Raw genomic sequence first — 24,412 nt, 5'->3', positions numbered from 1 at the left:
TACTCACACTCCTGCCAGGCAGCCGGGCCAGTCTCTCATGCACCGCCCTGTATATACTCACACTCCTGCCAGGCAGCCGGGCCAGTCTCTCATGCGCCCCCCTGTATATACTCACACTCCTGCCAGGCAGCCGGGCCGGTCTCTCATGCATCCCCTGTATATACTCACGCTCCTGCCAGGCAGCCAGGTCAGTCTCTTATGCACCCCCTGTATATACTCACACTCCTGCCAGGCAGCCAGGTCAGTCTCTCATGCACCCCCCTGTATATACTCACACTCCTGCCAGGCAGCCGGGCCGGTCTCTCATGTATCCCCTGTATATACTCACGCTCCTGCCAGGCAGCTGGGCCGGTCTCTCATGCACCCCCTGTATATACTCACACTCCTACCAGGCAGCCAGGCCGGTCTCTCATGCATCCCCTGTATATACTCACGCTCCTGCCAGGCAGCCGGGCCGGTCTCTCATGCACCCCCTGTATATACTCACACTCCTGCCAGGCAGCTGGGCCGCTCTCTCATGCACCCCCTGTATATACTCACACTCCTGCCAGGCAGCCGGGCCAGTCTCTCATGCACCCCCCTGTATATACTCACGCTCCTGCCAGGCAGCTGGGCCGGTCTCTCATGCACCCCCTGTATATACTCACACTCCTGCCAGGCAGCTGGGCCGGTCTCTCATGCACCCCCTGTATATACTCACACTCCTGCCAGGCAGCCGGGCCAGTCTCTCATGCACCCCCCCTGTATATACTTACACTCCTGCCAGGCAGCTGGGCCGGTCTCTCATGCACCCCCTGTATATACTCACACTCCTGCCAGGCAGCCGGGCCAGTCTCTCATGCACCCCCCTGTATATACTCACGCTCCTGCCAGGCAGCCGGGCCAGTCTCTCATGCACCCCCCTGTATATACTCACACTCCTGCCAGGCAGCTGGGCCGGTCTCTCATGCACCCCCCTGTATATACTCACACTCCTGCCAGGCAGCCGGGTCAGTCTCTTATGCATCCTCCTGTATATACTCACACTCCTGCCAGGCAGCCGGGCCAGTGTCTCATGCACCGCCCTGTATATACTCACACTCCTGCCAGGCAGCCGGGCCAGTCTCTCATGCACCGCCCTGTATATACTTACACTCCTGCCAGGCAGCTGGGCCGGTCTCTTATGCATCCCCTGTATATACTCACACTCCTGCCAGGCAGCCAGGTCAGTCTCTCATGCATCCCCTGTATATACTCACACCCCTGCCAGGCAGCCAGGTCAGTCTCTCATGCACCCCCCTGTATATACTCACACTCCTGCCAGGCAGCCAGGTCAGTCTCTCATGCACCCCCCTGTATATACTCACACTCCTGCCAGGCAGCCGGGCCGGTCTCTCATGCATCCCCTGTATATACTCACGCTCCTGCCAGGCAGCCGGGCCGGTCTCTCATGCACCCCCTGTATATACTCACACTCCTGCCAGGCAGCTGGGCCGCTCTCTCATGCACCCCCTGTATATACTCACACTCCTGCCAGGCAGCCGGGCCAGTCTCTCATGCACCCCCTTGTATATACTCACGCTCCTGCCAGGCAGCCGGGCGGGTCTCTCATGCACCCCCCTGTATATATTCACACTCCTGCCAGGCAGCTGGGCCGGTCTCTCATGCACCCCCTGTATATACTCACACTCCTGCCAGGCAGCTGGGCCGGTCTCTCATGCACCCCCTGTATATACTCACACTCCTGCCAGGCAGCCGGGCCGGTCTCTCATGCACCCCCCTGTATATACTCACACTCCTGCCAGGCAGCCGGGCCAGTCTCTCATGCACCCCCCCCCTGTATATACTTACACTCCTGCCAGGCAGCTGGGCCGGTCTCTCATGCACCCACTGTATATACTCACACTCCTGCCAGGTAGCCGGGCCAGTCTCTCATGCACCCCCCTGTATATACTCACACTCCTGCCAGGCAGCCGGGCCGGTCTCTCATGCACCCCCCTGTATATACTCACACTCCTGCCAGGCAGCTGGGCCGGTCTCTCATGCACCCCCTGTATATACTCACACTCCTGCCAGGCAGCCGGGCCGGTCTCTCATGTACCCCCCTGTATATACTCACGCTCCTGCCAGGCAGCCAGGCCGGTCTCTCATGCACCCCCCTGTATATACTCACACTCCTGGCAGGAAGCAGGGCCGGTCTCTCATGCGCCCCCCTGTATATACTCACACTCCTGCCAGGCAGCCGGGCCGGTCTCTCATGCGCCCCCTGTATATACTCACACTCCTGCCAGGCAGCCAGGCCGGTCTCTCATGCGCCCCCTGTATATACTCACACTCCTGCCAGGCAGCCAGGCCAGTCTCTCATGCACCCCCCTGTATATACTCACACTCCTGCCAGGCAGCCAGGCCAGTCTCTCATGTGCCCCTTATATATACTCACACTCCTGCCAGGCAGCCGGGCCAGTCTCTCATGCACCCCCTGTATATACTCACGCTCCTGCCAGGCAGCCAGGCCGGTCTCTCATGCACCCCCCTGTATATACTCACACTCCTGCCAGGCAGCAGGGCCGGTCTCTCATGCGCCCCCCTGTATATACTCACACTCCTGCCAGGCAGCCGGTCCAGTCTCTCATGCATCCCTCTGTATATACTCACACTCCTACCAGGCAGCCAGGCCGGTCTCTCATGTGCCCCCTATATATACTCACACTCCTGCCAGGCAGCCGGGCCAGTCTCTCATGCACCCCCTGTATATACTCACGCTCCTGCCAGGCAGCCAGGCCGGTCTCTCATGCACCCCCCTGTATATACTCACACTCCTGCCAGGCAGCCGGGCCGGTCTCTCATGCATCCCCTGTATATACTCACACTCCTGCCAGGCAGCTGGGCTAGTCTCTCATGCATCCCCCTGTATATACTCACACTCCTGCCAGGCAGCCGGGCCGGTCTCTCATGCACCCCCTGTATATACTCACACACCTGCCAGGCAGCCGGTCCAGTCTCTCATGCATCCCTCTGTATATACTCACACTCCTGCCAGGCAGCTGGGCCGGTCTCTCATGCACCCCCTGTATATACTCACACTCCTGCCAGGCAGCTGGGCCGGTCTCTCATGCGCCTCCCTGTATATACTCACACTCCTGCCAGGCAGCCGGTCCAGTCTCTCATGCATCCCTCTGTATATACTCACACTCCTACCAGGCAGCCAGGCCGGTCTCTCATGCACCCCCCTGTATATACTCACACTCCTGCCAGGCAGCCGGGCCGGTCTCTCATGCACCCCTTGTATATACTCACACTCCTGCCAGGCAGCTGGGCCGGTCTCTCATGCACCCCCTGTATATACTCACACTCCTGCCAGGCAGCTGGGCTAGTCTCTCATGCATCCCCCTGTATATACTCACACACCTGCCAGGCAGCCAGGCCAGTCTCTCATGCACCCCCCTGTATATACTCACACTCCTGCCAGGCAGCCAGGCCGGCCTCTCATGCTCCCCCCTCTATATACTCACACTCCTGCCAGGCAGCCGGGCCAGTCTCTCATGCACCCCCCTGTATATACTCACACTCCTGCCAGGCAGCCGGGCCCGTCTCTCACGCACCCCCCTGTATATACTCACGCTCCTACCAGACAGCCGGGCCGGTCTCTCATGCATCCCCCTGTATATACTCACACTCCTACCAGATAGCCGGGCCGGTCTCTCATGCACCCCCTGTATATACTCACACTCCTTCCAGGCAACAGGGCCGGTCTCTCATGCGCCCCCTGTATATAGCCATGCTCCTGCCAGGCAGCCGGGCCGGTCTCTCATGCGCCCCCTGTATATAGCCATGCTCCTGCCAGGCAGCCGGGCCGGTCTCTCATGCGCCCCCCCTGTATATACTCACACTCCTGCCAGGCAGCCAGGCCGGTCTCTCATGCATCCCCTGTATATACTCACGCTCCTACCAGGCAGCCGGGCCGGTCTATCATGCACCCCCCTGTATATACTCACGCTCCTGCCAGGCAGCTGGGCCGGTCTCTCATGCACCCCCTGTATATACTCACACTCCTGCCAGGCAGCCGGGCCGGTCTATCATGCACCCCCAGTATATGCTCACACCCCTGCCAGGCAATACAATACAATATCATTTCTATAGCGCTTTTCTCCCATAGGACTCAAAGGGCTTAAGCTCTCGCAGATTCAGTAATTGGTAGTAGGATGAAGTATTCACACAACAAAAGTTATATTTTTGCAAATGCCAAACTGAACAAGGGGGTTTTCAGTCTGGATTTAAACACGTCCAGGGATGGAGCTGTCGTGATCTGTTGAGGTAAGGAGTTCCATAACATAGGGGCAGCATGACAGAAGGTTCTGGGACCAAAAGTTTCCAAGTGGACTGTGGGTATGACTAGATTATTAGAACCTGTGGATCTGCGTGAGAATGCGGGGATTGCTACGCAGCTGTAACATTTCTTTCATGTATCCAGGGCCCAGATTAATCAGTGATTTAAATGTCAGTAGGCCGATCTTGAATAGGACCCTCCATTCTATAGGTACCCAGTGAAGGGAATGCAGGACTGGCGTTATGTGGCAGTGATGGGGTTGGTTGGTTAACAGTCTGGCAGCAGTATTCTGTAGGCAGCTGGGCCGGTCTCTCATGCGCCCCAGACTGGGTGCCCCAATACACAGCAAGGTGCCACATAGCACCACAAATATACCACACAGCACAGTGTATCAGTATAGATACAAAAATGTAAGTGCTGAAGGGTTACAGCACTGTGTGTTTTCTTGATTGATTGTATCGTTTGAAAAATCAAGCCGATGCACCACCTACTATTCAGATCTTTCTAAAGACTGATCAGATTTTTGCCACCACAGCCGATAGATCAGAAGGCTGCAAACATTTTAGGGGACTTCATTGATAATTCCAACCGAAAAACATACTCTCTTTTCTCTATAGGATTGATCAGATGTTTTCGATATTTCATATGTGGCCACATTGTAATCTACAATCAATGACCAGCCCACTCAATGCAGCCGATCCAGGCTGAATAGTACACAATATCCCACAATGGCTGCAATTCACCAAGCATTACCCCATTCAGCAATGCAGCAAACAGCTAATTTTCCCCAACATTTAATCAAATGTCAATTCACTAAGTCTGTTGTTGCATGGGACAGTAAAATGACAAACTACTGAGGTCAATTACTGACTGTCAATTCACTAAGATTAAAGCATTTGGTAAAAAAAGTGAGCTGTTTGGTATTTTCTGACCAGCCAAGGACTTTTCCACCACCACCCCCATGGAGATGGTATCCTCCTGCTTCTCAGTCAGCTCATCCTGGATGTCAGCCAGGCTCCTGAAGTTAAACCTGGATAAAATAGAGCTCCAAATGTTACCACCCTGTACAATTTCACCCCCTGACTGGTACAATCTTCTGTCCAACCACACAGGCCCGCTGCCTGGGTGTCACTCTGGACTCAGCCTTCTCCTTCAACCCCCACAAGCAAACAATTACTAGGGCCTGCAATTTCCATTTTGGCAACATCGTCAAGATCCGCCCCTTCCTGACCCCGGACACTGCTAAGCGTCTTGTCCAGGCTCTCATCATCTCCCACCTTTACTACTGCAACCCCCTCCTGCTGGGCCTCCCTCTGAACTGCATTGCCCCCACCTACAAATGCAGCTGCCAGACTCATGTACTCCTTCCACCAATCTCAATGACTCCCCTTATGCAAACCCCTCCATTGGCAACCAATCTGCTTCAGAATTAGCTTTAAGATCCTACTTTTGACCTACAAATCCATACACAAGTCCTGTCCAACCTACATCTCTGGCCTGGTTAGCAGAAACACACCTGGCCGCCCACTTCACTCCTCCAACAACCTCCTCATAACTGCTCCGAGCATCTCCCACTCCAGTGTGCAAGCACAGGACTTCACTAGAACTGCCCCCTTGCTGTGGAACTCTCTCCCATTGCCCATCAGGCTTACCCCCTCCTTCAGCACCTTCAAACAAGCCCTCAAAACTCACCTCTTCAAGAAGGCCTACCCTAGCTCACCGATGACCTCTCTCAGTGCAGCCTTCTCCTATCGGGTCACCACCCCACCCTTTAGATTGTAAGCCTAGGGCCCTCCCTCATTGTGTATTCTACCTGATCACTCTTGCCCACAGAATAACGTGAACTTGAATTACTTGGACTACTACTCCAGTGCATGATCTGGCATTGTGTGTCTTACTGCTTATTGCCTGCATTGTGTTCTCTGTTACCACTATTATCATTGTCTGTAACCTTATTTATGGTCTATCGTTCCATAATATGTTGGTGCTATATAAATCCAAAAAACAATAATGGTATTAAGCCCGGAGTTGTCAGTAACTGACAACCATTCAGTAAAATGTCCTGGCAATGGAGCCAGCCAATAGGAGAGCCACCTTGTCCTTCTACTAACTCCATTGGTACCGATATACTGCCGGGCGGGACATCAGAAAATAAACAATACACATGATGCAGGAGCAGGACACATTCATAGAGTTTCCCTGTATCCCTTCAAAGATGAACAGGGAAAGACTGATACACAGAATATACATGATTTACCGAATGTGGTATTTTACCGACCTATTATCTTTTACCAAACAGGTCTTAGTGAATTGAAGCCAATATGAAGGCCGGAGGGATGGTGCACATGGTCTTGCCTGGGGCACCCAATAGGTGGGAAATTCTGCTTGTTCACCTGGAAGTGGCATCCCTAAGTCACTGGTCCCCATCATGTCACTCTCCTCTGCAGACTGCTGCTCCTCCTTCACATGTGTCTCTTCATCATCTCCATCCTCCAGCTTCACATCCGTCACTTCTTCACCCTAAACACAGAAAATAACAGGAAATAATACTGTTACAATGCAAGCACTGATGAAGGGAGGTCATTCCATATGGAGTATGTTGTGTTTACAGCCTCAGTTCCATCTACCTGATGAGGGTGGGGGATGGTGTGATCTTCCTGTGTACAATCCTGGGAATAAAGAGGACCTGTATATCTCTCCGGTGAGGTTCTGTTACTGGATCCACCTGTAGGGAACACACACAGGGGTGGGAAAGGCAGAAATATAAGATTCCTCTATTACAGCATAAAAGTGATCTCTGCCATGTAGTCCCAGTGACTGCTGTACAGAAGCAGCTTTGTGTGCGGCTGGGGGAGCTCTGCAGTGTATTGCAGCTCACAGACAACTAACCCATGCTCTAAAATAAGCTCCTTATTAGATGGGGATTGGCAGAGATGTCCCAGTCATATCCAGGGAGAGGTATTCATCCTACTCACCCTTGTCAGATATGTGGGCGTGGCTGCACAACCCTCTGTGTACGAGCGTGGCCACGCTAAATGTGTGAGAGTACAGCCACGCCTGCACAGTCCACAAGAGGCTTTGTGCTAGCATGCAGGTGTGGCTGTACACTGGCGCACGGAAGGGGGTGTTCCGGGTGTCTGGAACCTCCCCCTGCGCCGAGACCGTCCGTATAAATGTGTACAATTGTCCCAGCGATGCTGCTGAGCATAGGCTCTTCACTACAGAGAGCCGCGATACTCCGGGCGGCTGAGTAAAGAAGAGTCCTCCTCTGTCCCTCCCTTCCTCCCTTAGCTCTCTCTCCAATCAGTGGCAGCATTTTGAAACTGGCGCCTCTCTTCAGCCTATAGAAAGAGAGGCAGCTGAGCCAGACCACCCCCACACGCCTGTCAGCGCGCACATGGAGCCGAGCCAGGAGGAAAAGCACAATCCTCCAGTCCGCGAAGACTGCATTGTCTGCAGGAGGAGCGGCTGCCGCTGGGTCACGGATGTACTTCTTTCCCCCAGGAAGGCAGCCAGCCACTCTCCACATCCAGCCCTGCAAACACCATGTCACCACGCAGACACCAGGGAGAGAGCACTGCAGCAGCGACAGTCACACAGTAAGCTCAGCTAGCCAGGTAATCAAACTGTGTGTGTGGCTCAGTCAGACTCCCGCATTCACCAGCCCTTCCTTGCCACACAAGCTCCTCTGGCTGCTCCTATATGTTTATAGGAAGGGTCAAGGAGTCAGGACAGGGCAGATGAATCACCAGGGAAGGGAATGTGTGTGGCTGGCTTTCTCATTCTCTGTTCTTCTCCCCAGGCAGCAGTAAACTGGGGGAGGGGGACAAGAAGTGATTACTGTACTGATAAGCCATCACTGTGTAATAAGAGGTGAGAAGGGCAAGTTCTTTCCTTCTTAAATGTGTGATGTGAACAGGACAGAAGGAAAACAGATATGCACCCTAGATGTATTTAGAATATAGCCTGTCAACCCCCCCCCCCCCCCCCCTTCATTTGTGTATTATTATTTAGCATTTATATAGTGTGACATCTTCTGCAGTACTGTACAGAGTATATTGTCTTGTGACTTAGCCATCCCTCAGGGGGGCTCACAATCTAATCCTACTAGATTATTATTATGTACAGTATTTATATAGCACTGACATCTTCTGCAGCACTTTACAGAGTACATAGTCATGTCACTGACTGTCACCGGAGGAGCTCACACTCTAATCCCACCAAAGTCATAGTCTAATACCCTACCATATTATTATTATGTATTAATATAGCACTCACATCTTCTGCAGCACTTTACAGAGTACATAGTCATGTCACTGACTGTCATCGGAGGAGCTCACTCTCTAATCCCACCAAAGTCATAGTCTAATACCCTACCATATTATTATTATGTATTAATATAGCACTCACATCTTCTGCAGCACTTTACAGAGTACATAGTCATGTCACTGCCTGTCATCGGAGGAGCTCACATACTAATCCTACCATATTCATTGTCTAATGTCCTGCCATATTATTATTATGTGTTTATATAGCAGTGATATCTTCTGCAGCACTTACACTCAGGCCTCATTCACACTTCGTGCGCTTCTGTCTGCTTTTTTTTAGCACATAATGTTAACAGATACATGTTGCTGAAAAAAAGCGCACAGGAGGGTAGAGAGATATGAAGGCTGCAATATTTAGTACACAGTCATGCCCGTGGCTGTCTTACAACTGAAGCGAGACAGATATGGAGACTGCAATATTTACTTCCTTTTAAGCAATACCAGTTTTCTGGCTATCCAGCTGATCTTCTGCCTCTAATACTTTCATCCCTAGACACTGAACAAGCATGCAGCAGATCAGGTGTTTCTGACATTATTGTCAGATCTGACAAGATTAGCTGCATGCTTGTTACTGGTGTGATTCAGACACTACTGCAGCAGAATAGATCAGAGGCGCTGCCAGGCAACTGGTATTGCTTAAAAGGAAATAAATATGGCAGCCTCCATATCCCTCTCATGCCCAGCCCCATCTTCTCAACCATTCGATTTGTCATGCGATCAATATGCGATCGCTGATCAAATTGATAAAATCCAACATGTCCGACCAGGATTCGATTCGATTTGCGTTGAACGAACGCATATCGAATCAAACCCTGATCGAACATTTCAGGAATCCCCCCCCTTGAAAATCCTGGATTTGCCCCTGCTGTACTCATGCATGAGCAGTACAGAAACGCTGTACACAGAGGGGAGTGCAGCCACAGGAACACATGTGACAAACTCTTGTGGAATATATTCAGAGGGACCCTGCGCAGCAATGCTGGGCTTGTGGAGCAATTAGGAAGCCTCTGCACTATCCAGAGCATTCCCTCTACTTAAATACCTTTTAAAAAAATAACAAGTTGTCTTTAAAGTGGGACAAAACTCCATTTAATCGTCCAATAAGAAATTACCTATTTAGCTTACCTGTCCTGTTGTTTTTAGTGGTCACTGCCAGATTTAGGAGAAATGTTACATGAAAAAGGAAAGAACATTCTGCTGGTTTCTATCTTTACTGAACGGCTTTTATCTAGAAAGTGCATGAGGCCAATGTGCTTATGAGATAATGGGGGTGGGGGGGATCTATAGGGACCCTCAATATCTCCAATATCTGCCCTATCCTGACCCTGGACACTGCCAAACTCCTTGTCCATGCCCTCATCATCTCCCGCCTGGACTACTGCAACACTCTCCTGTCAGGCCTCCCTCAGAACCACATCACTACTCTACAATCCATCATGAATGAAGCAGCCAGGGGTCGAGTCCTGCATGGACGTGGGTGAACGGCGTCCACCCACTTTTCCTTCAGAGTGAACGCCGTTCACCCTGGCTTGTGTGGAGGGAGCAGCGCAGAGAAGGCGAGCTATGGGGACAGCGGGGATGGGCGGACATTCCCCCCCCCCATCCCTCACCTTCGTGCTCCCCTTCCTGCCTCTCCTCTCCAGCGTTGTGAAGTGTCGGGCCCTGCGGCGAAAGTGGGCGGAGACTTTCCGCCTTCTTCCAGCCGCAAGGGACGCTCCGCTCTGTGTGCGGCTAGAAGACCAGACTAGCCGTACACAGAGCGGAGCGTCCCTTGCGGCTGGAACGCTGTAAGTCTCCGCCCACTTTCGCTGCCGGGCCCGACACTTCACAACGCTGGAGAGGAGAGGAAGGAAGGGGAGCACGAAAGTGAGGGATGGGGGGGGGGGGGGGGAGATGTCTGCCCATCCCCGCTGTCCCCATAGCTCTCCTTCTCTGCTCTGCTCCCTCCGGGTGGGGGCACACCTGGCTACCTGGGCACATATACCCCTGCCTACATATAATGGGGACATATACCCCGGCTACATATACTGGGCACATATAACCCCTGGCTACATATACTGGGGGCATATGCCCCTGCCTACATATACTGGGGACATATACCCCTGCCTACATATACTGGGGACATATACCCCTGGCTACATATACTGGGGACATATACCCCTGCCTACATATACTGGGGACATACCCCTGGCTACATATACTGGGGACATATACCCCTGGATACCTGGGCACATATACCCTGCCTACATATACTGGGGACATACCCCTGGCTACATATACTGGGGACATATACACCTGCCTACATATACTGGGGACATACCCCTGGCTACATATACTGGGGACATATACCCCTGGCTACCTGGGCACATATACCCTGCCTACATATACTGGGGACATACCCCTGGCTACATATACTGGGGACATATACCCCTGGATACCTGGGCACATATACCCTGCTACATATACTGGGGACATACCCCTGGCTACATATACTGGGGACATATACACCTGCCTACATATACGGGGGACATACCCCTGGCTACATATACTGGGGACATATACCCCTGGCTACATATACTGGGCACATATACCCCTGGCTACATATACTGGGACATATACACCTGCCTACATATACGGGGGACATACCCCTGGCTACATATACTGGGGACATATACCCCTGGCTACATATACTGGGCATATATACCCCTGCCTACATATACTGGGCACATATACCCCTGCCTACATATACTGGGCATATATACCCCTGCCTACATATACTAAGCATATATACCCCTGCCTACATATACTGGGCACATATACCCCTGGCTACATATACTAGGCAACTATACCTCTGGCTACATATACTGGGGACTACTATACTCATGGCTACTTATACTGGGGACACCTATAGACCTGGCTACCTGGGGGTACCTATTTTGGGGGAACTGCTGTCAGATTATCTGCATTTTTGTGGAACCGCTGTTATGTATTTTGGGGAACTGCTTCCAAATTATGTGTATGTTGGTGGAACTGCTGCTGCCACATTGTCTATTTTGGGGGAACCACTGCCATATTATCTGTATTTTGGAGGAACTTCTACCAGATTACGTGTCTTTTTGGTGAAATGCTGTCAGATTACATCTATTTTTGGGGGATACACTACGGCAGAGCTCAAACTTCCTCGGCAGAACTTTTACATCACTGCTAAGGTCATGTATATTTGGCCCCACCCATGACCATGCCCATTGTGTGCTTGACCACGCCCATTTTTTGGCGCCCTGAGCCAGACTAATCTACTCCTCCCACCGTTCTGCCTCCACAACTCACCTGCGCAAATCCTTTCACTGGCTTCCAATCATCTTCAGAATCAGCTTCAAGATCCTATGTGTGGTCTAAAAATCTATACACAAGTCCTACCCGACCTACATCTCTGACCTGCTCAGCAGATACACACCTGACTGCCCACTACGCTCCTCCAACAACCTCCTCATCACCCCACACATCTCACACTCCCATGCATGACTACAGGACTTCACTAGAGCTGCTCCCATGCTGTGAAACTCTCTCCCACTGCCCATCAGGCATGCCCGCTCCTTCAACACCTTCAAACAAGCCCTCAAAATTCACCTCTTCATGGAAGCTTACCCCACCTCACCACTGCCCTAACGCTCTCTGCCGGGAACATCTTAATGCCCCCTTTCCCCTCCATGTTACCACCACCTTCCTTTACATTGTAAGCCTTTGGCAGGGACCTCTCTCCTTGTGTATCCTACCTGATCATGCATCCTGCCCACAGAATAACGTGAACTTGTATTAATGGGACTACCACTCCAGTGCATGATTTTGCATTGTGTATCTTATTGCTTGTTGCCTGCATTGTGTTGTCAGTCAGCCCTGTTATCATTGTCTGTAATCTTATTTATTGTACAGCGCTGCATCATTTTTTGGTGTTCTATAAATCCAATGAATAATAATAATTATCTGCTCTTACCTGGTGATCTGAGGGACGGATGATTCTCCATTATGAAGTCCTTGTAGAGGTCCTTGTGTCCTTCTAAATACTGCCACTCCTCCATGGAAAAATAGACTGTGACATCCTGACACCTCATAGGGACCTGGCACACACAACAATAGTCACTATCCACACACATCCCTTGCTGATGCTGCATAATGTCCCATAATCCTCAGCACTGCTCACCTGTCCCGTCAGCAGCTCAATCATCTTGTTTATGACTTCTAGAATCTTCTTCACATTGTTTCTCTGAGGTGTTAGGGAGTTAGGTGGAGGCACTGAGATGGTGGATGGGCCATGAAGACGGCTACCGGGAATCTCACCAGATGTCTTCTTCACTACTTCATACTCCTGTGTAATAACACACAGTAACAACAATCACCATGTACACATGTATATGTGTCCCTCCCAGAATCCTCCTCACCTCTCCAGCCAGCCCTCCCAGAATCATCCTCACTTCTCCAGCCAGCCCTCCAATAATCCTCCTCACCTCTTCAGTCAGCCCTCTCAGAATTCTCCTCGCCTCTCTGGCCAGCCCTCCCAGAATCCTCCTCACCCCTCCAGTCAGCCCTCCCAGAATCCTCCTCACCCCTCCAGTCAGCCCTCCCAGAATCCTCCTCATCTCTCCAGTCAGCCCTCCCAGAATCCTCCTCACCTCTCCAGTCAGCCCTCCCAAAATCCTCCTCACCTCTCCAGTCAGCCCTCCCAGAATCCTCCTCACCCCTCCAGTCAGCCCTCCCAGAATCCTCCTCATCTCTCCAAACAGCCCTCCCAAAATCCAGTCAGCCCTCCCAGAATCCTCCTCACCTCTCCAGTCAGCCCTCCCAGAATCCTCCTCACCTCTCCAGTCAGCCCTCCCAGAATCCTCCTCACCCCTCCAGTCAGCCCTCCCAGAATCCTCCTCATCTCTCCAGTCAGCCTTCCCAGAATCCTCCTCACCTCTCCAGTCAGCCCTCCCAGAATCCTCCTCATCTCTCCAGTCAGCCCTCCCAGAATCCTCCACACCTCTCCAGTCAGCCCTCCCAGAATCCTTCTCACCTCTCTAGTCAGCCCTGCAAGATTCCTACTCACCTCTCCAGTCAGCAGGCAGATGATCTCCAGGCTGAGCATTACTATCCTCTCAGTCATGTGACTCTGGTCCTCATCCATCCTCATTGATATGGTCATGTGACCTACACAGGGGGAAGAATAGACTGAGGATTATCTGGCCTGTACGGCTATATAAGGCTGGAGATGTATGACATGTGCTGCACCCCCAGCAGGTCACAGGCGGCTCATTATACTGGATGATAATAAGGATCTCATTTATTTACATAGGTAAGACCAGAGCTCTCTGCATTTCTCCCAGCCAATGTCATTTCACCCGCTCTTGGTTGCTGCGGACGTCCACTGATGAGAGAAGTGCAAACACAATGCAAATTCTAGTTATAAATGAGCAGGAATTTGAGGGGCGTAAACTGTTTTGCAACATCCAATCAGATTAGGAAGCTGCTGATCAGCTGATTAATGAAGATCACACCTAATAGTTTTGTAGCTCTCAGATCTGATCAGCCGCTTCAAGATTCCAGTTCACCCCTACAAATTCCAGCTCCTGTTATGCTGGGTATACACAATGCATTTTTTTTGGTTGATTTTCTGTCCGATCGATTTTCGATTAGTTTTTCCACTCGATTCACTTATCTTATCTATTTTTATTCACTTCTATGAGAAATCAATTTGTACAGCAGGAGACATGGCAGGGCTTCCATACAGAGGCTATACCCAAATGATCTATATGCACGGATGTGCAGAGCTCCAGAAACTGGACAATGTTATACAACTAGCACTCAAAACAGGTATAATAAAGGAGGGTGTTAGCTTCAGTAAATAATTTGTGCACAGATTATTCCCTATTGGACTTCCCCACGGCGATGACAGACCCTCACTTGGAATATCTAACACTAGTCTAACAATAAAAACCTAATTTTTTAAGTCCAATAGAGAATAATCTGTGCACAAATTATTTACTGAAGCGAACACCCTCCTTAGTTATACCTGTTTTGAGTGCTAGTTGTGTTGTGTAATGTTGTCCAGTTTCTGGAGCTCTGCACATCCATGCAGATAGATGTATCTGTAGCTGCATTTGGGTACAGCCTCTGTATGAAAGCCATGCCATGTCTCCCACTGTACAAATTGAACGCACGTATACATGTGGATAGCTGCATTCATTGCTTCAATCTGTATTCAAAATCTTTTAGATTAAAATTAGTACATAATTGTGTCTGTTTAGCATTCAAGGCATGTATTTAGCCCCAGTGGGGCTCTGCATGCCTCTGTTGGTTTTCATTTCAGGTGCAGCCTTGAGTGCTGTCATTTGTCTGCCTGCTCTATGAGAAATCAAGCAGAAAAACAATCAAAAATAAGATCGGACATGTTGGAAATTATCTATCGAACCATCTATCTGCTGAAAAAACATTTGGTGCATTCTCAGCATTAGACTCAGAATATGAGATATAATAATTGATCAAAGTACAGATGTGCCATGCAGAAGACTTTGTGCATTTCTAATCAATGCAAATTTACCATCATATGCATGAAAGCCTGGGAGGCTGGAGGAGGTGTTTAGGGCTGGTCACACTGTGTTTGGAGGTTGTGTAGCATTGTAGAGTCTAGTGTGAACAGGCTTTTAGTTTCTGTTTATTGCTCACTGCTGTGTCCCCCCACACCTGGGTGAGGTCCACAAACTAGTTTGTCTCTCTTCTAGTGAAGCTGCCTGTATGGAGGGCTCCTGGCGGCCTCTAACAATATCTATGGAATGTGCAGAGAAATAAAATGCTGAAACCCACAGAAAGGGTGTAAGCGCAACACTCCCCTCCTGGCAGAAGTGGCAGCAGCTTATCAACCAGCCAGCTTATCCCACACTGCAGACAAGTGTTCCCTTCCAGGGGATGTAACTGGCCACTCCCACAAGCTCAGCAGTGTCTGCAATTCCACACACATCAGCCTATACACAGCTGCTGACACATAATAGCAATACAATCATACAAAGCAGCATTACAATGAGATATCCAACAGCAGCTGCATCTTCTCCCCATACTATAGGCAGTAGTAACTCCAAAACAGAAAAAAGAGACAGCACTCCACTGGCTGCAATTTAAATTGCTGTATTCAAGGAACAAGACATTACATGTTATGGATAAACTCCTTCATTAGATGTCAGGATTCTGGGAGGGCTGACTGAAGAGGTGAGGGGGATTCTGGGAGGGCTGACTGGAGAGGTGAGGAGGATTATGGGAGGGCTGTCTGCAGCCAGTGGAGTGCCGTCTCTTTTTTCTGTTTTGGCGTTACCTGAAACCGTGTGAGCAGTCCAGTTTGGGGCCTGGCACCGGCAATCAGGTTGAGCACACCTAAACTAGTTGTATCCTGGCAACCCCAAAAGGACTATTATAGGCAGTAGTAACACTGCTGAGCCCTGTTTGTACATCTGAGCTGAGGACAGCTGCCCACTAGCCGTTACATGCAGCAGTTTCCTATAGTAACTGCACTGCCTAACACTAACTGACACCTGTGTGGTTACTAACACTGCTACACAACTGCATTCACTAATAGCTAAAGGGGGCAGCACCACAATGTCATTATACAGTTCTGTTTATAGTTGGGTCATAAGTCTAAAGAAGCAAAGTTATTTGCTGCTGTCACAACACACACTGTACACAAACACAGAGATAGTAATATACAGTAAATGTCCCACTTACTGGGGTGATGATGGCAGCTGGCAGCAGACACAGGCAGCACCTCCAGCAGAGAGGAGACACAGGCAGAGCTGCTGCAAAGTCTGGAGGAACAGCTGATTCACAAAGGGGGTCTCTACACCATGTGAGGGTCCCCCAAACACACAGCTCATTCCTCTCCTCCTCTTCCCACTCAGCATTCACACACCTGGCTGCAGGGGGGCTTCTCACATGGCTGGGGGGATACACATTGTCCAGAGCAAGCTGGGGGTGTGGCCTCCTCTCTATGGCTGGGAATGCTGGGCTTCAGCAAAATGTCCGCCACTGCTGAGGTGTGCAGCTCGTGCTCTAGTGGCAGAGATTGCAAGCAGCAGCACCGCATGCTGCAATTCCACACACATCAGCCTATACACAGCTGCTGACACATAATAGCAATACAATCATACAAAGCAGCATTACAATGAGCTATCCAACAGCAGCTGCATCTCCTCCCCATACTATAGGCAGTAGTAACACTGCTGAGCCCTGTATGTACATCTGAGCTGAGGATTGATTTGATATGATTTTATTATTGTGCATTTACTGTATATTAAAGAGCACAATATACAATAAACTGCTTAAAAGTCATGAATATAGGGAAAACCAATACTAAACACCCTGGAAGTATTTCAGTATTTTTACAGGAATGATATAATTTACCTCTAACTACAGAGCACATTGCATAAGTAAAAAGGAACCTGTGAGTTCCTTTAAGGACAACTGTAGTGAGAATATGGAGGCTGACATATTTCTTTCCTTTTAATCAATACCAGTTGCCTTGCAGTCCTGCTGATCTATTTGGCTGCAATAGTGTGTGAATCACACCAGAAACAAGCATGCAGATAATCTTGCCAGATCTGACAATCATTTCAGAGACATAGGATCTGCATGTGCTTGTTCATTGTCTACAGTGGGTAGTAGAAATCTGGCAGGTTTTTGACTACTCCATCTCTTCATGGGGGATTATCGGTATTTCATTGTAAGACTCGAGGCAGCTGCGTCGAACAGCACCGCCGCCGCAGCTGCCTCCATACGGCCATCCGTCCGTCCGGCATCTAGGACGCCGAGGACGGAAAGTTCGCTTGGGCAGGGGGTTGCCTCAGCGCGCGGGCGCGCGCACAGACGGAACCTTTATGCGGGGAGGAAGCCCGTCAGCTGACCTGCTGGTCGGCTGACGTCAGAGGAGTCCCACGGCGCCCAGGATTGGCTGATGGTAGGGGGGCGTGCCAGTGCCAGTGAGGTCTCCTCTGCTTCTTAAGCCTCCAGGCTTCATTCAAGCTTGTCTGTTGTCGTGAATACTTGCGTGTTAGTGCTCAGACCTTAGGCTAGTTCCCTGGTGTTGATGCTAAGGATTTCACACCTAGACTAGGATATTGCTACCTTGTTATTGTTATTTGTTTAGACTAGTTCCCGGGTGTTGATGCCAAGGACTTCACACCTAGACTAGGATATTGCTTACTGTATTAATCTCCTGTGTATGACTCTTAGCGATTACTCTGACTCTGATCCTGCTTTCTGATCCTGTACTTTCGCCTATCTGCCTACCTGTTGCTGAACCTCTGCCTGATTACCGATTACTCTCTTGTCTCACGATTCTGTACCGATACGTACCTTCCTGTTGCTGAACCTCTGCCTGATTACCGATTACTCTCTTGTCTCACAATCCTGTACCGATACTTACCTCTCTGTTGCCGAACCTTGCCTGCCTGACCATTCTAATCACCAGTGGGCCCTCGCCACTGGTGAGGTGTTAACTACGCCAGCTCCGCTGGTGAAGCAGCTCTGCTAGGCTGTAGTACAGCCTTAATTACCTGCTCATTAGGTAATCTGTCATTGTAGTATTACTGTGTCTCCTAGGCTGCAATACAGTCTGACTCTCCCACTCATAGGGTGATCACTAGGCTGCAGTACAGCCTGACTCACCCGCCCCTCAGGTGTTCATTTGCCTGCAGTATATTCTGAATCACCCGCTCCTCGGGAGATTCAACCTCGTCAGTATTGTTCCTCCAGCTTGCTGGAGATTGTACGTTAGTGCACGGTACTGTTTATACCTCACCAGCCCCTCTGGTGAGGTCTCATTAAACCATTAAAGTTACGGTTGCACCAAATCACTACACTCTCTGCTCCTTGTCCGCTATACTAGTATTATTGGCGATTCTGCAGATCACCCATAATCAGGTATAGCATCTGAATTATTGGTGATTCTGCAGATCACCTAATAATCAGACATCTGAGCCTAGCTACGACACAAGACCGTTACAGAACAACAGACCAGTAAAAGTAATATGGAGGCACTCTGCCAACGGGTCGATGTGTTAACCACCATGGTAATGAACTCATTAAAATGGTGAACGCTCAACAGACTCAGATTGACCAACTAGCTGAGTCAGTTAACCGTTTATTGGACCCTAATACTCGAGTGTCTCCCCCTTCTGTGATCGAGCCGAGGGTACCCCCACCTGAAAGATTCTCGGGGCATCGCTCAGATTTTAGTAATTTTAAGCATAGATGCCTGTCATATTTTGAATTACGACCCGTTTCTTCAGGTACAGAAACCCATGGGTCACATTCATCAAAACTTTGTTGTCTGGAGATTCTCAATCCTGGGCATACATTCTCCCTTTGGGGCATGAGGCCTTGGTCTCAGTGGAGGAGTTCTTTAAGGCCATGGCCGTAATTTACGACGATCCTGATTTGGCAGTGACTTCTGAGAGGAAGTTAAAAACCCTCAGACAGGGTCATAGTCCTGTTGAGGTTTATGCCGCCGAGTTCAGGAGATGGGCAGTGTCAGCCAGGTGGGGGCAATACGCACTCTTAGACTGTTTCTTGTCAGGATTGTCTGACGCTGTGTCCGATCTTATGTTGGGTCATCCAGAACCCAAGACTCTGGATGAGGCCATTTCCTTGGCCATTAAAATTGATAGACGAGTTCGCTATCAAAAGCAAACTCAGGCTAAGCCCCAAGAACGTTTTCCTCCTGTACTTTCTCAGCTCCCACGCCTTCCTCTCCACCAGCTGACGAGCCAATGCAAATTGGGCAGGCAAAGCTCTCAGAGGTAGAGAAAAATAGAAGACGAGCAGAGAAACTATGTTTATACTGCGCCAATAAAGGGCATATGGTTTCTGCCTGCCCTAAGAAGGCGGAAAACTCTATCGCCTAGGAGTAGCTGGAGGTACTACCCTAGGCGATCTTGATATACCTCTAAATAATAAACGGGTGTTGCTTCCTTGTACTATCACCTGGGAGGATCAGGTTCATACTACTCAGGCATTTGTAGATTCCGGGTCAGCTGTCAATGTCATGTCTGCTAGATTCGCTAATCAATTCAGATTTCCGTTGCTTCCTCTGGGGGAGCAGATTAAGATTACGGCTGTGGACGACTCCCCATTGCCTCTCACCATCACTCAGACTCCTGTATTGTTATGCCAGATTGGGGCCCTGCATAGGGAACAAATGCAGTTTCTGGTGTTAGAAAAATCCACGTCCACGGTCATCCTGGGCATGCCGTGGTTAAAAAAGCACTCACCAGACATTGATTGGAGTACCAGACAGTTGATAAGCTGGTCTCCATACTGTCATGATCACTGTTTAAAGGGGAACTGAAGAGAGAGGTATATGGAGGCTGTCATGTTTATTCCCTTTTAGACAATACCAGTTGCCTGGCAGCCCTGCTGATCCTCTGCCTCTAATACTATTAGCCATAGCCCCTGAACAAGCATGCAGCAGATCAGGTGTTTCAGTGGTTCAGACTTATAAGTCTGATCTGACAAGACTAGCTGCATGCTTGTTTCTGGTTTTAATCAGATACTACTGCAGAGAAATAGACCAGCAGGGCTGCCAGGCAACTGGTATTGATTAAAAGGAAATAAACATGACAGCCTCCATATAGCTCTCTCTTCAGTTCCCCTTTAAAGCAGATCCCTATTGCAGTTAATGAAGCCCAAGTAGTTGGAACCATTGAACATGATCCAGAACCCTCTGGGGTTCAGGTTGAGTTGGATTGGGCGTCAGAGCTGGGTCCTTTTCAACAGGAGGTTCCAGAAGGCAAACCAGAGGGGGTTCTTTTTGTTCCCCTCCAGTTGAGATTCAAAGTCTTGGATGCATTTCATGCCCATAAAAATACTGGTCACCCGGGAGTGGCTCGTACCCGAGAATTATTGAGTCGGAGTGTATGGTGGCCCTCAATCACTACTGATTGTAAGGAGTTTGTGGCAAGCTGTGCCGTTTGTTTCAGGAGCAAGGCTTCTAGGCAAGCGCCTGCTGGCACCTTACATTCTCTGCCAATGCCCGAGGAACCTTGGACCCACGTGTCCATGGATTTTGTGGGCGAATTGCCTCCCTCTGAGGGTAAAACGGTCATTTGGGTGGTAGTCGACAGGTTTAGTAAGATGGCACACTTCATCCCCTTGAACGGACTCCCCTCGGCACAGGAATTGGCAGAACTGTTCGTTCTCCACATCTTCAGGCTGCATGGGATTCCCCAGGATGTGGTGTCAGATAGGGGAGTCCAGTTCACTTCTCGCTTCTGGAAAGCGTTTTGTCAGCATATGGGGATGAAGTTATCGTTTTCCTCTGGTTACCACCCACAGACCAATGGTCAGACCGAGAGGATTAATCAGGCCCTTGAGCAGTTCCTCAGGTGTTATGTGGCTGATGCCCAGACCGATTGGGTCAGATTCTTGCCTTATGACGAGTTCGCCCACAACAACTTGAGGTCTGCTTCATCAGAGTTCTCCCCGTTCCAGGTTTTTACGGGGAGATCACCCAAATTTTCACCCCTGCCAGTGGTGGCGTCTCCTTTTCCAGCATTGGAACACTGGTCAGGGACCATGAGGGACATCTGGAAAAAGGTGAAACATAATTTGAAAAGAGCCTTTTCAGTTCAAAAAAGGCAAGCCGACAAGACACGTTCGGTGGAGTGGAGGTTCACACCAGGAGATTTGGTGTGGATTTCCACTCGGCACTTGTCTTTAAGGCAGCCCTCAGTCAAATTGGGTCCCAAATTCATAGGGCCCTATCCTATTTCTAAGAAGGTAAATAATGTTACCTATGTGGTGTCGCTTCCCCCCAGCTTCAGGGGTGGTAGGACGTTCCACGTTTCACTTTTGAAGCCTGCGGTGTATGTGGATACCACTCCCCCCTGAGCCAGACTAATCTACTCCTCCCACCGTTCTGCCTCCACAACTCACCTGCGCAAATCCTTTCACTGGCTTCCAATCATCTTCAGAATCAGCTTCAAGATCCTATGTGTGGTCTACAAATCTATACACAAGTCCTGCCCGACCTACATCTCTGACCTGCTCAGCAGATACACACCTGACTGCCCACTACGCTCCTCCAACAACCTCCTCATCACCCCACACATCTCACACTCCCATGCATGACTACAGGACTTCACTAGAGCTGCTCCCATGCTGTGAAACTCTCTCCCACTGCCCATCAGGCATGCCCGCTCCTTCAACACCTTCAAACAAGCCCTCAAAATTCACCTCTTCATGGAAGCTTACCCCACCTCACCATTGCCCTAACTCTCTCTGCCGGGAACATCTCAATGCCCCCTTTCCCCTCCATGTTACCACCACCTTCCTTTACATTGTAAGCCTTTGGCAGGGACCTCTCTCCTTGTGTATCCTACCTGATCATGCATCCTGCCCACAGAATAACGTCAACTTGTATTAATGGGACTACCACTCCAGTGCATGATTTTGCATTGTGTATCTTATTGCTTGTTGCCTGCATTGTGTTGTCGGTCAGCCCTGTTATCATTGTCTGTAATCTTATTTATTGTACAGCGCTGCATCATTTTTTGGTGTTATATAAATCCAATGAATAATAATAATTATCTGCTCTTACCTGGTGATGTGAGGGTCGGATGATTCTCCATTATGAAGTCCTTGTAGAGGTCCTTGTGTCCTTCTAAATACTGCCACTCCTCCATGGAGAAATAGACTGTGACATCCTGACACCTCATAGGGACCTGGCACACACAACAATAGTCACTATCCACACACATCCCTTGCTGATGCTGCATAATGTCCCATAATCCTCAGCACTGCTCACCTGTCCCGTCAGCAGCTCAATCATCTTGTTTATGACTTCTAGAATCTTCTTCACATTGTTTCTCTGATGTGTCAGGGAGTGCGGTGGAGGCACTGAGATGGTGGATGGGCCATGAAGACGGCTACCGGGAGTCTCACCAGATGTCTTCTTCACTACTTCATACTCCTGGGTAATAACACACAGTAACAACAATCTCCATGTACACATGTATATGTGTCCCTCCCAGAATCATCCTCACCTCTCCAGCCAGCCCTCCCATAATCCTCCTCACCTCTTCAGTCAGCCCTCTCAGAATTCTCCTCGCCTCTCTGGCCAGCCCTCCCAGAATCCTCCTCACCACTCCAGTCAGCCCTCCCAGAATCCTCCTCATCTCTTCAGTCAGCCCTCCCAGAATCCTACTCACCTCTCCAGTCAGCCCTCTCAAAATCCTCCTCACCTCTCCAGTCAGCCCTCCCAGAATCCTCCTCACCCCTCCAGTCAGCCCTCCCAGAATTCTCCTCATCTCTCCAAACAGCCCTCCCAGAATCCAGTCAGCCCTCCCAGAATCCTCCTCACCTCTCCAGTCAGCCCTCCCAGAATCCTCCTCACCTCTCCAGTCAGCCCTCCCAGAATCCTCCTCACTTCTCCAGCCAGCCCTCCCATAATCCTCCTCACCTCTTCAGTCAGCCCTCCCAGAATTCTCCTCGCTTCTCTGGCCAGCCCTCCCAGAATCCTCCTCACCTCTCCAGTCAGCCCTCCCAGAATCCTCCTCACCCCTCCAGTCAGCGCTCCTAGAATCCTCCTCACCCCTCCAGTCAGCCCTCCCAGAATCCTCCTCATCTCTCCAGTCAGCCCTCCCAGAATCTTCCTTACCTCTCCAGTCAGCCCTCCCAGAATCTTCCTTACCTCTCCAGTCAGCCCTCCCAAAATCCTCCTCACCTCTCCAATCAGCACTCCCAGAATCCTCCTCACCTCTCCAGTAAGCACTCCCAGAATCTTCCTCACCTCTCCAGCTAGCCCTCCCAGAATCCTCCTCACCTCTCCAGTCAGCAGGCAGATGATCTCCAGGCTGAGCATTACTATCCTCTCAGCCATGTGACTCTGGTCCTCATCCATCCTCATTGATATGGTCATGTGACCTATACAGGGGGGAGAATAGACTGAGGATTATCTGGCCTGCAGGACTATATAAGGATGGAGATGTATGACATGTGCTGCACACCCAGCAGGTCACAGACGGCTCATTATACTGGATGATAATAAGGATCTCATTTATTTACATAGGTAAGACCAGAGCTCTCTGCGTTTCTCCCAGCCAATGTCATTTCACCTGCTCTTGGTTGCTGTGGATGTCCACTGATGAGAGAAGTGCAAACACAATGCAAATTCTAGTTATAAATGAGCAGGAATTTGAGGGGCGTAAACTGTTTTGCAACATCCAATCAGATTAGGAAGCTGCTGATCAGCGGATTAATGAAGATCACACCTAATAGTTTTGTATCTCTCAGATCTGATCAGCCGCTTCAAGATTCCAGTTCACCCCTACAAATTCCAGCTCCTGTTATGCTGGGTATACACAATGCATTTTTTTTGGTTGATTTTCTGTCCGATCGATTTTCGATTAGTTTTTCCACTCGATTCACTTATCTTATCTATTTTTATTCACTTCTATAAGAAATCAATTTGTACAGCAGGAGGCATGGCAGGGCTTCCATACAGAGGCTATACCCAAATGATCTATATGCACGGATGTGCAGAGCTCCAGAAACTGGACAATGTTATACAACTAGCACTCAAAACAGGTATAACAAAGGAGGGTGTTAGCTTCAGTAAATAATTTGTGCACAGATTATTCCCTATTGGACTTCCCTACGGCGATGACAGACCCTCACTTGGAATATCTAACACTAGTCTAACAATAAAAACCTAATTTTTTAAGTCCAATAGGGAATAATCTGTGCACAAATTATTTACTGA

At 49.8% G+C, this 24,412-nt stretch overlaps 2 protein-coding genes across 3 annotated transcripts in view; both read right to left on the bottom strand.

The window, feature by feature from the left end:
• Positions 1–24,412, bottom strand: part of LOC137524134 (zinc finger protein 585A-like) — a 122,888-nt gene that overhangs the window by 6,430 nt on the left and 92,046 nt on the right. The window lies entirely within an intron of this gene.
• Positions 1–24,412, bottom strand: part of LOC137524127 (zinc finger protein 605-like) — a 93,593-nt gene that overhangs the window by 57,203 nt on the left and 11,978 nt on the right. The window contains exons 2-9 of one of the 2 annotated variants that reach the window (XM_068243670.1): positions 23,474–23,574; positions 22,457–22,621; positions 22,250–22,373; positions 13,718–13,818; positions 12,833–12,997; positions 12,626–12,749; positions 6,934–7,031; positions 6,700–6,826 (exon numbers count right to left, since the gene is read on the bottom strand). In XM_068243670.1, the coding sequence (XP_068099771.1) occupies positions 6,700–6,826; positions 6,934–7,031; positions 12,626–12,749; positions 12,833–12,997; positions 13,718–13,818; positions 22,250–22,373; positions 22,457–22,621; positions 23,474–23,569 (1,000 nt within the window). In that variant the 5' untranslated portion in view covers positions 23,570–23,574. The remainder of the gene's footprint in view (positions 1–6,699; positions 6,827–6,933; positions 7,032–12,625; positions 12,750–12,832; positions 12,998–13,717; positions 13,819–22,249; positions 22,374–22,456; positions 22,622–23,473; positions 23,575–24,412) is intronic. The other variant, XM_068243671.1, reaches the window with a different exon arrangement.

This window comes from Hyperolius riggenbachi, chromosome 7 (assembly GCF_040937935.1).
Source record: "Hyperolius riggenbachi isolate aHypRig1 chromosome 7, aHypRig1.pri, whole genome shotgun sequence".
Taxonomy (NCBI): Eukaryota; Metazoa; Chordata; class Amphibia; order Anura; family Hyperoliidae; genus Hyperolius; species Hyperolius riggenbachi.
Note: the sequence above shows the minus strand (reverse complement) of the source record. Positions and strands in the feature narration are given on the sequence as shown.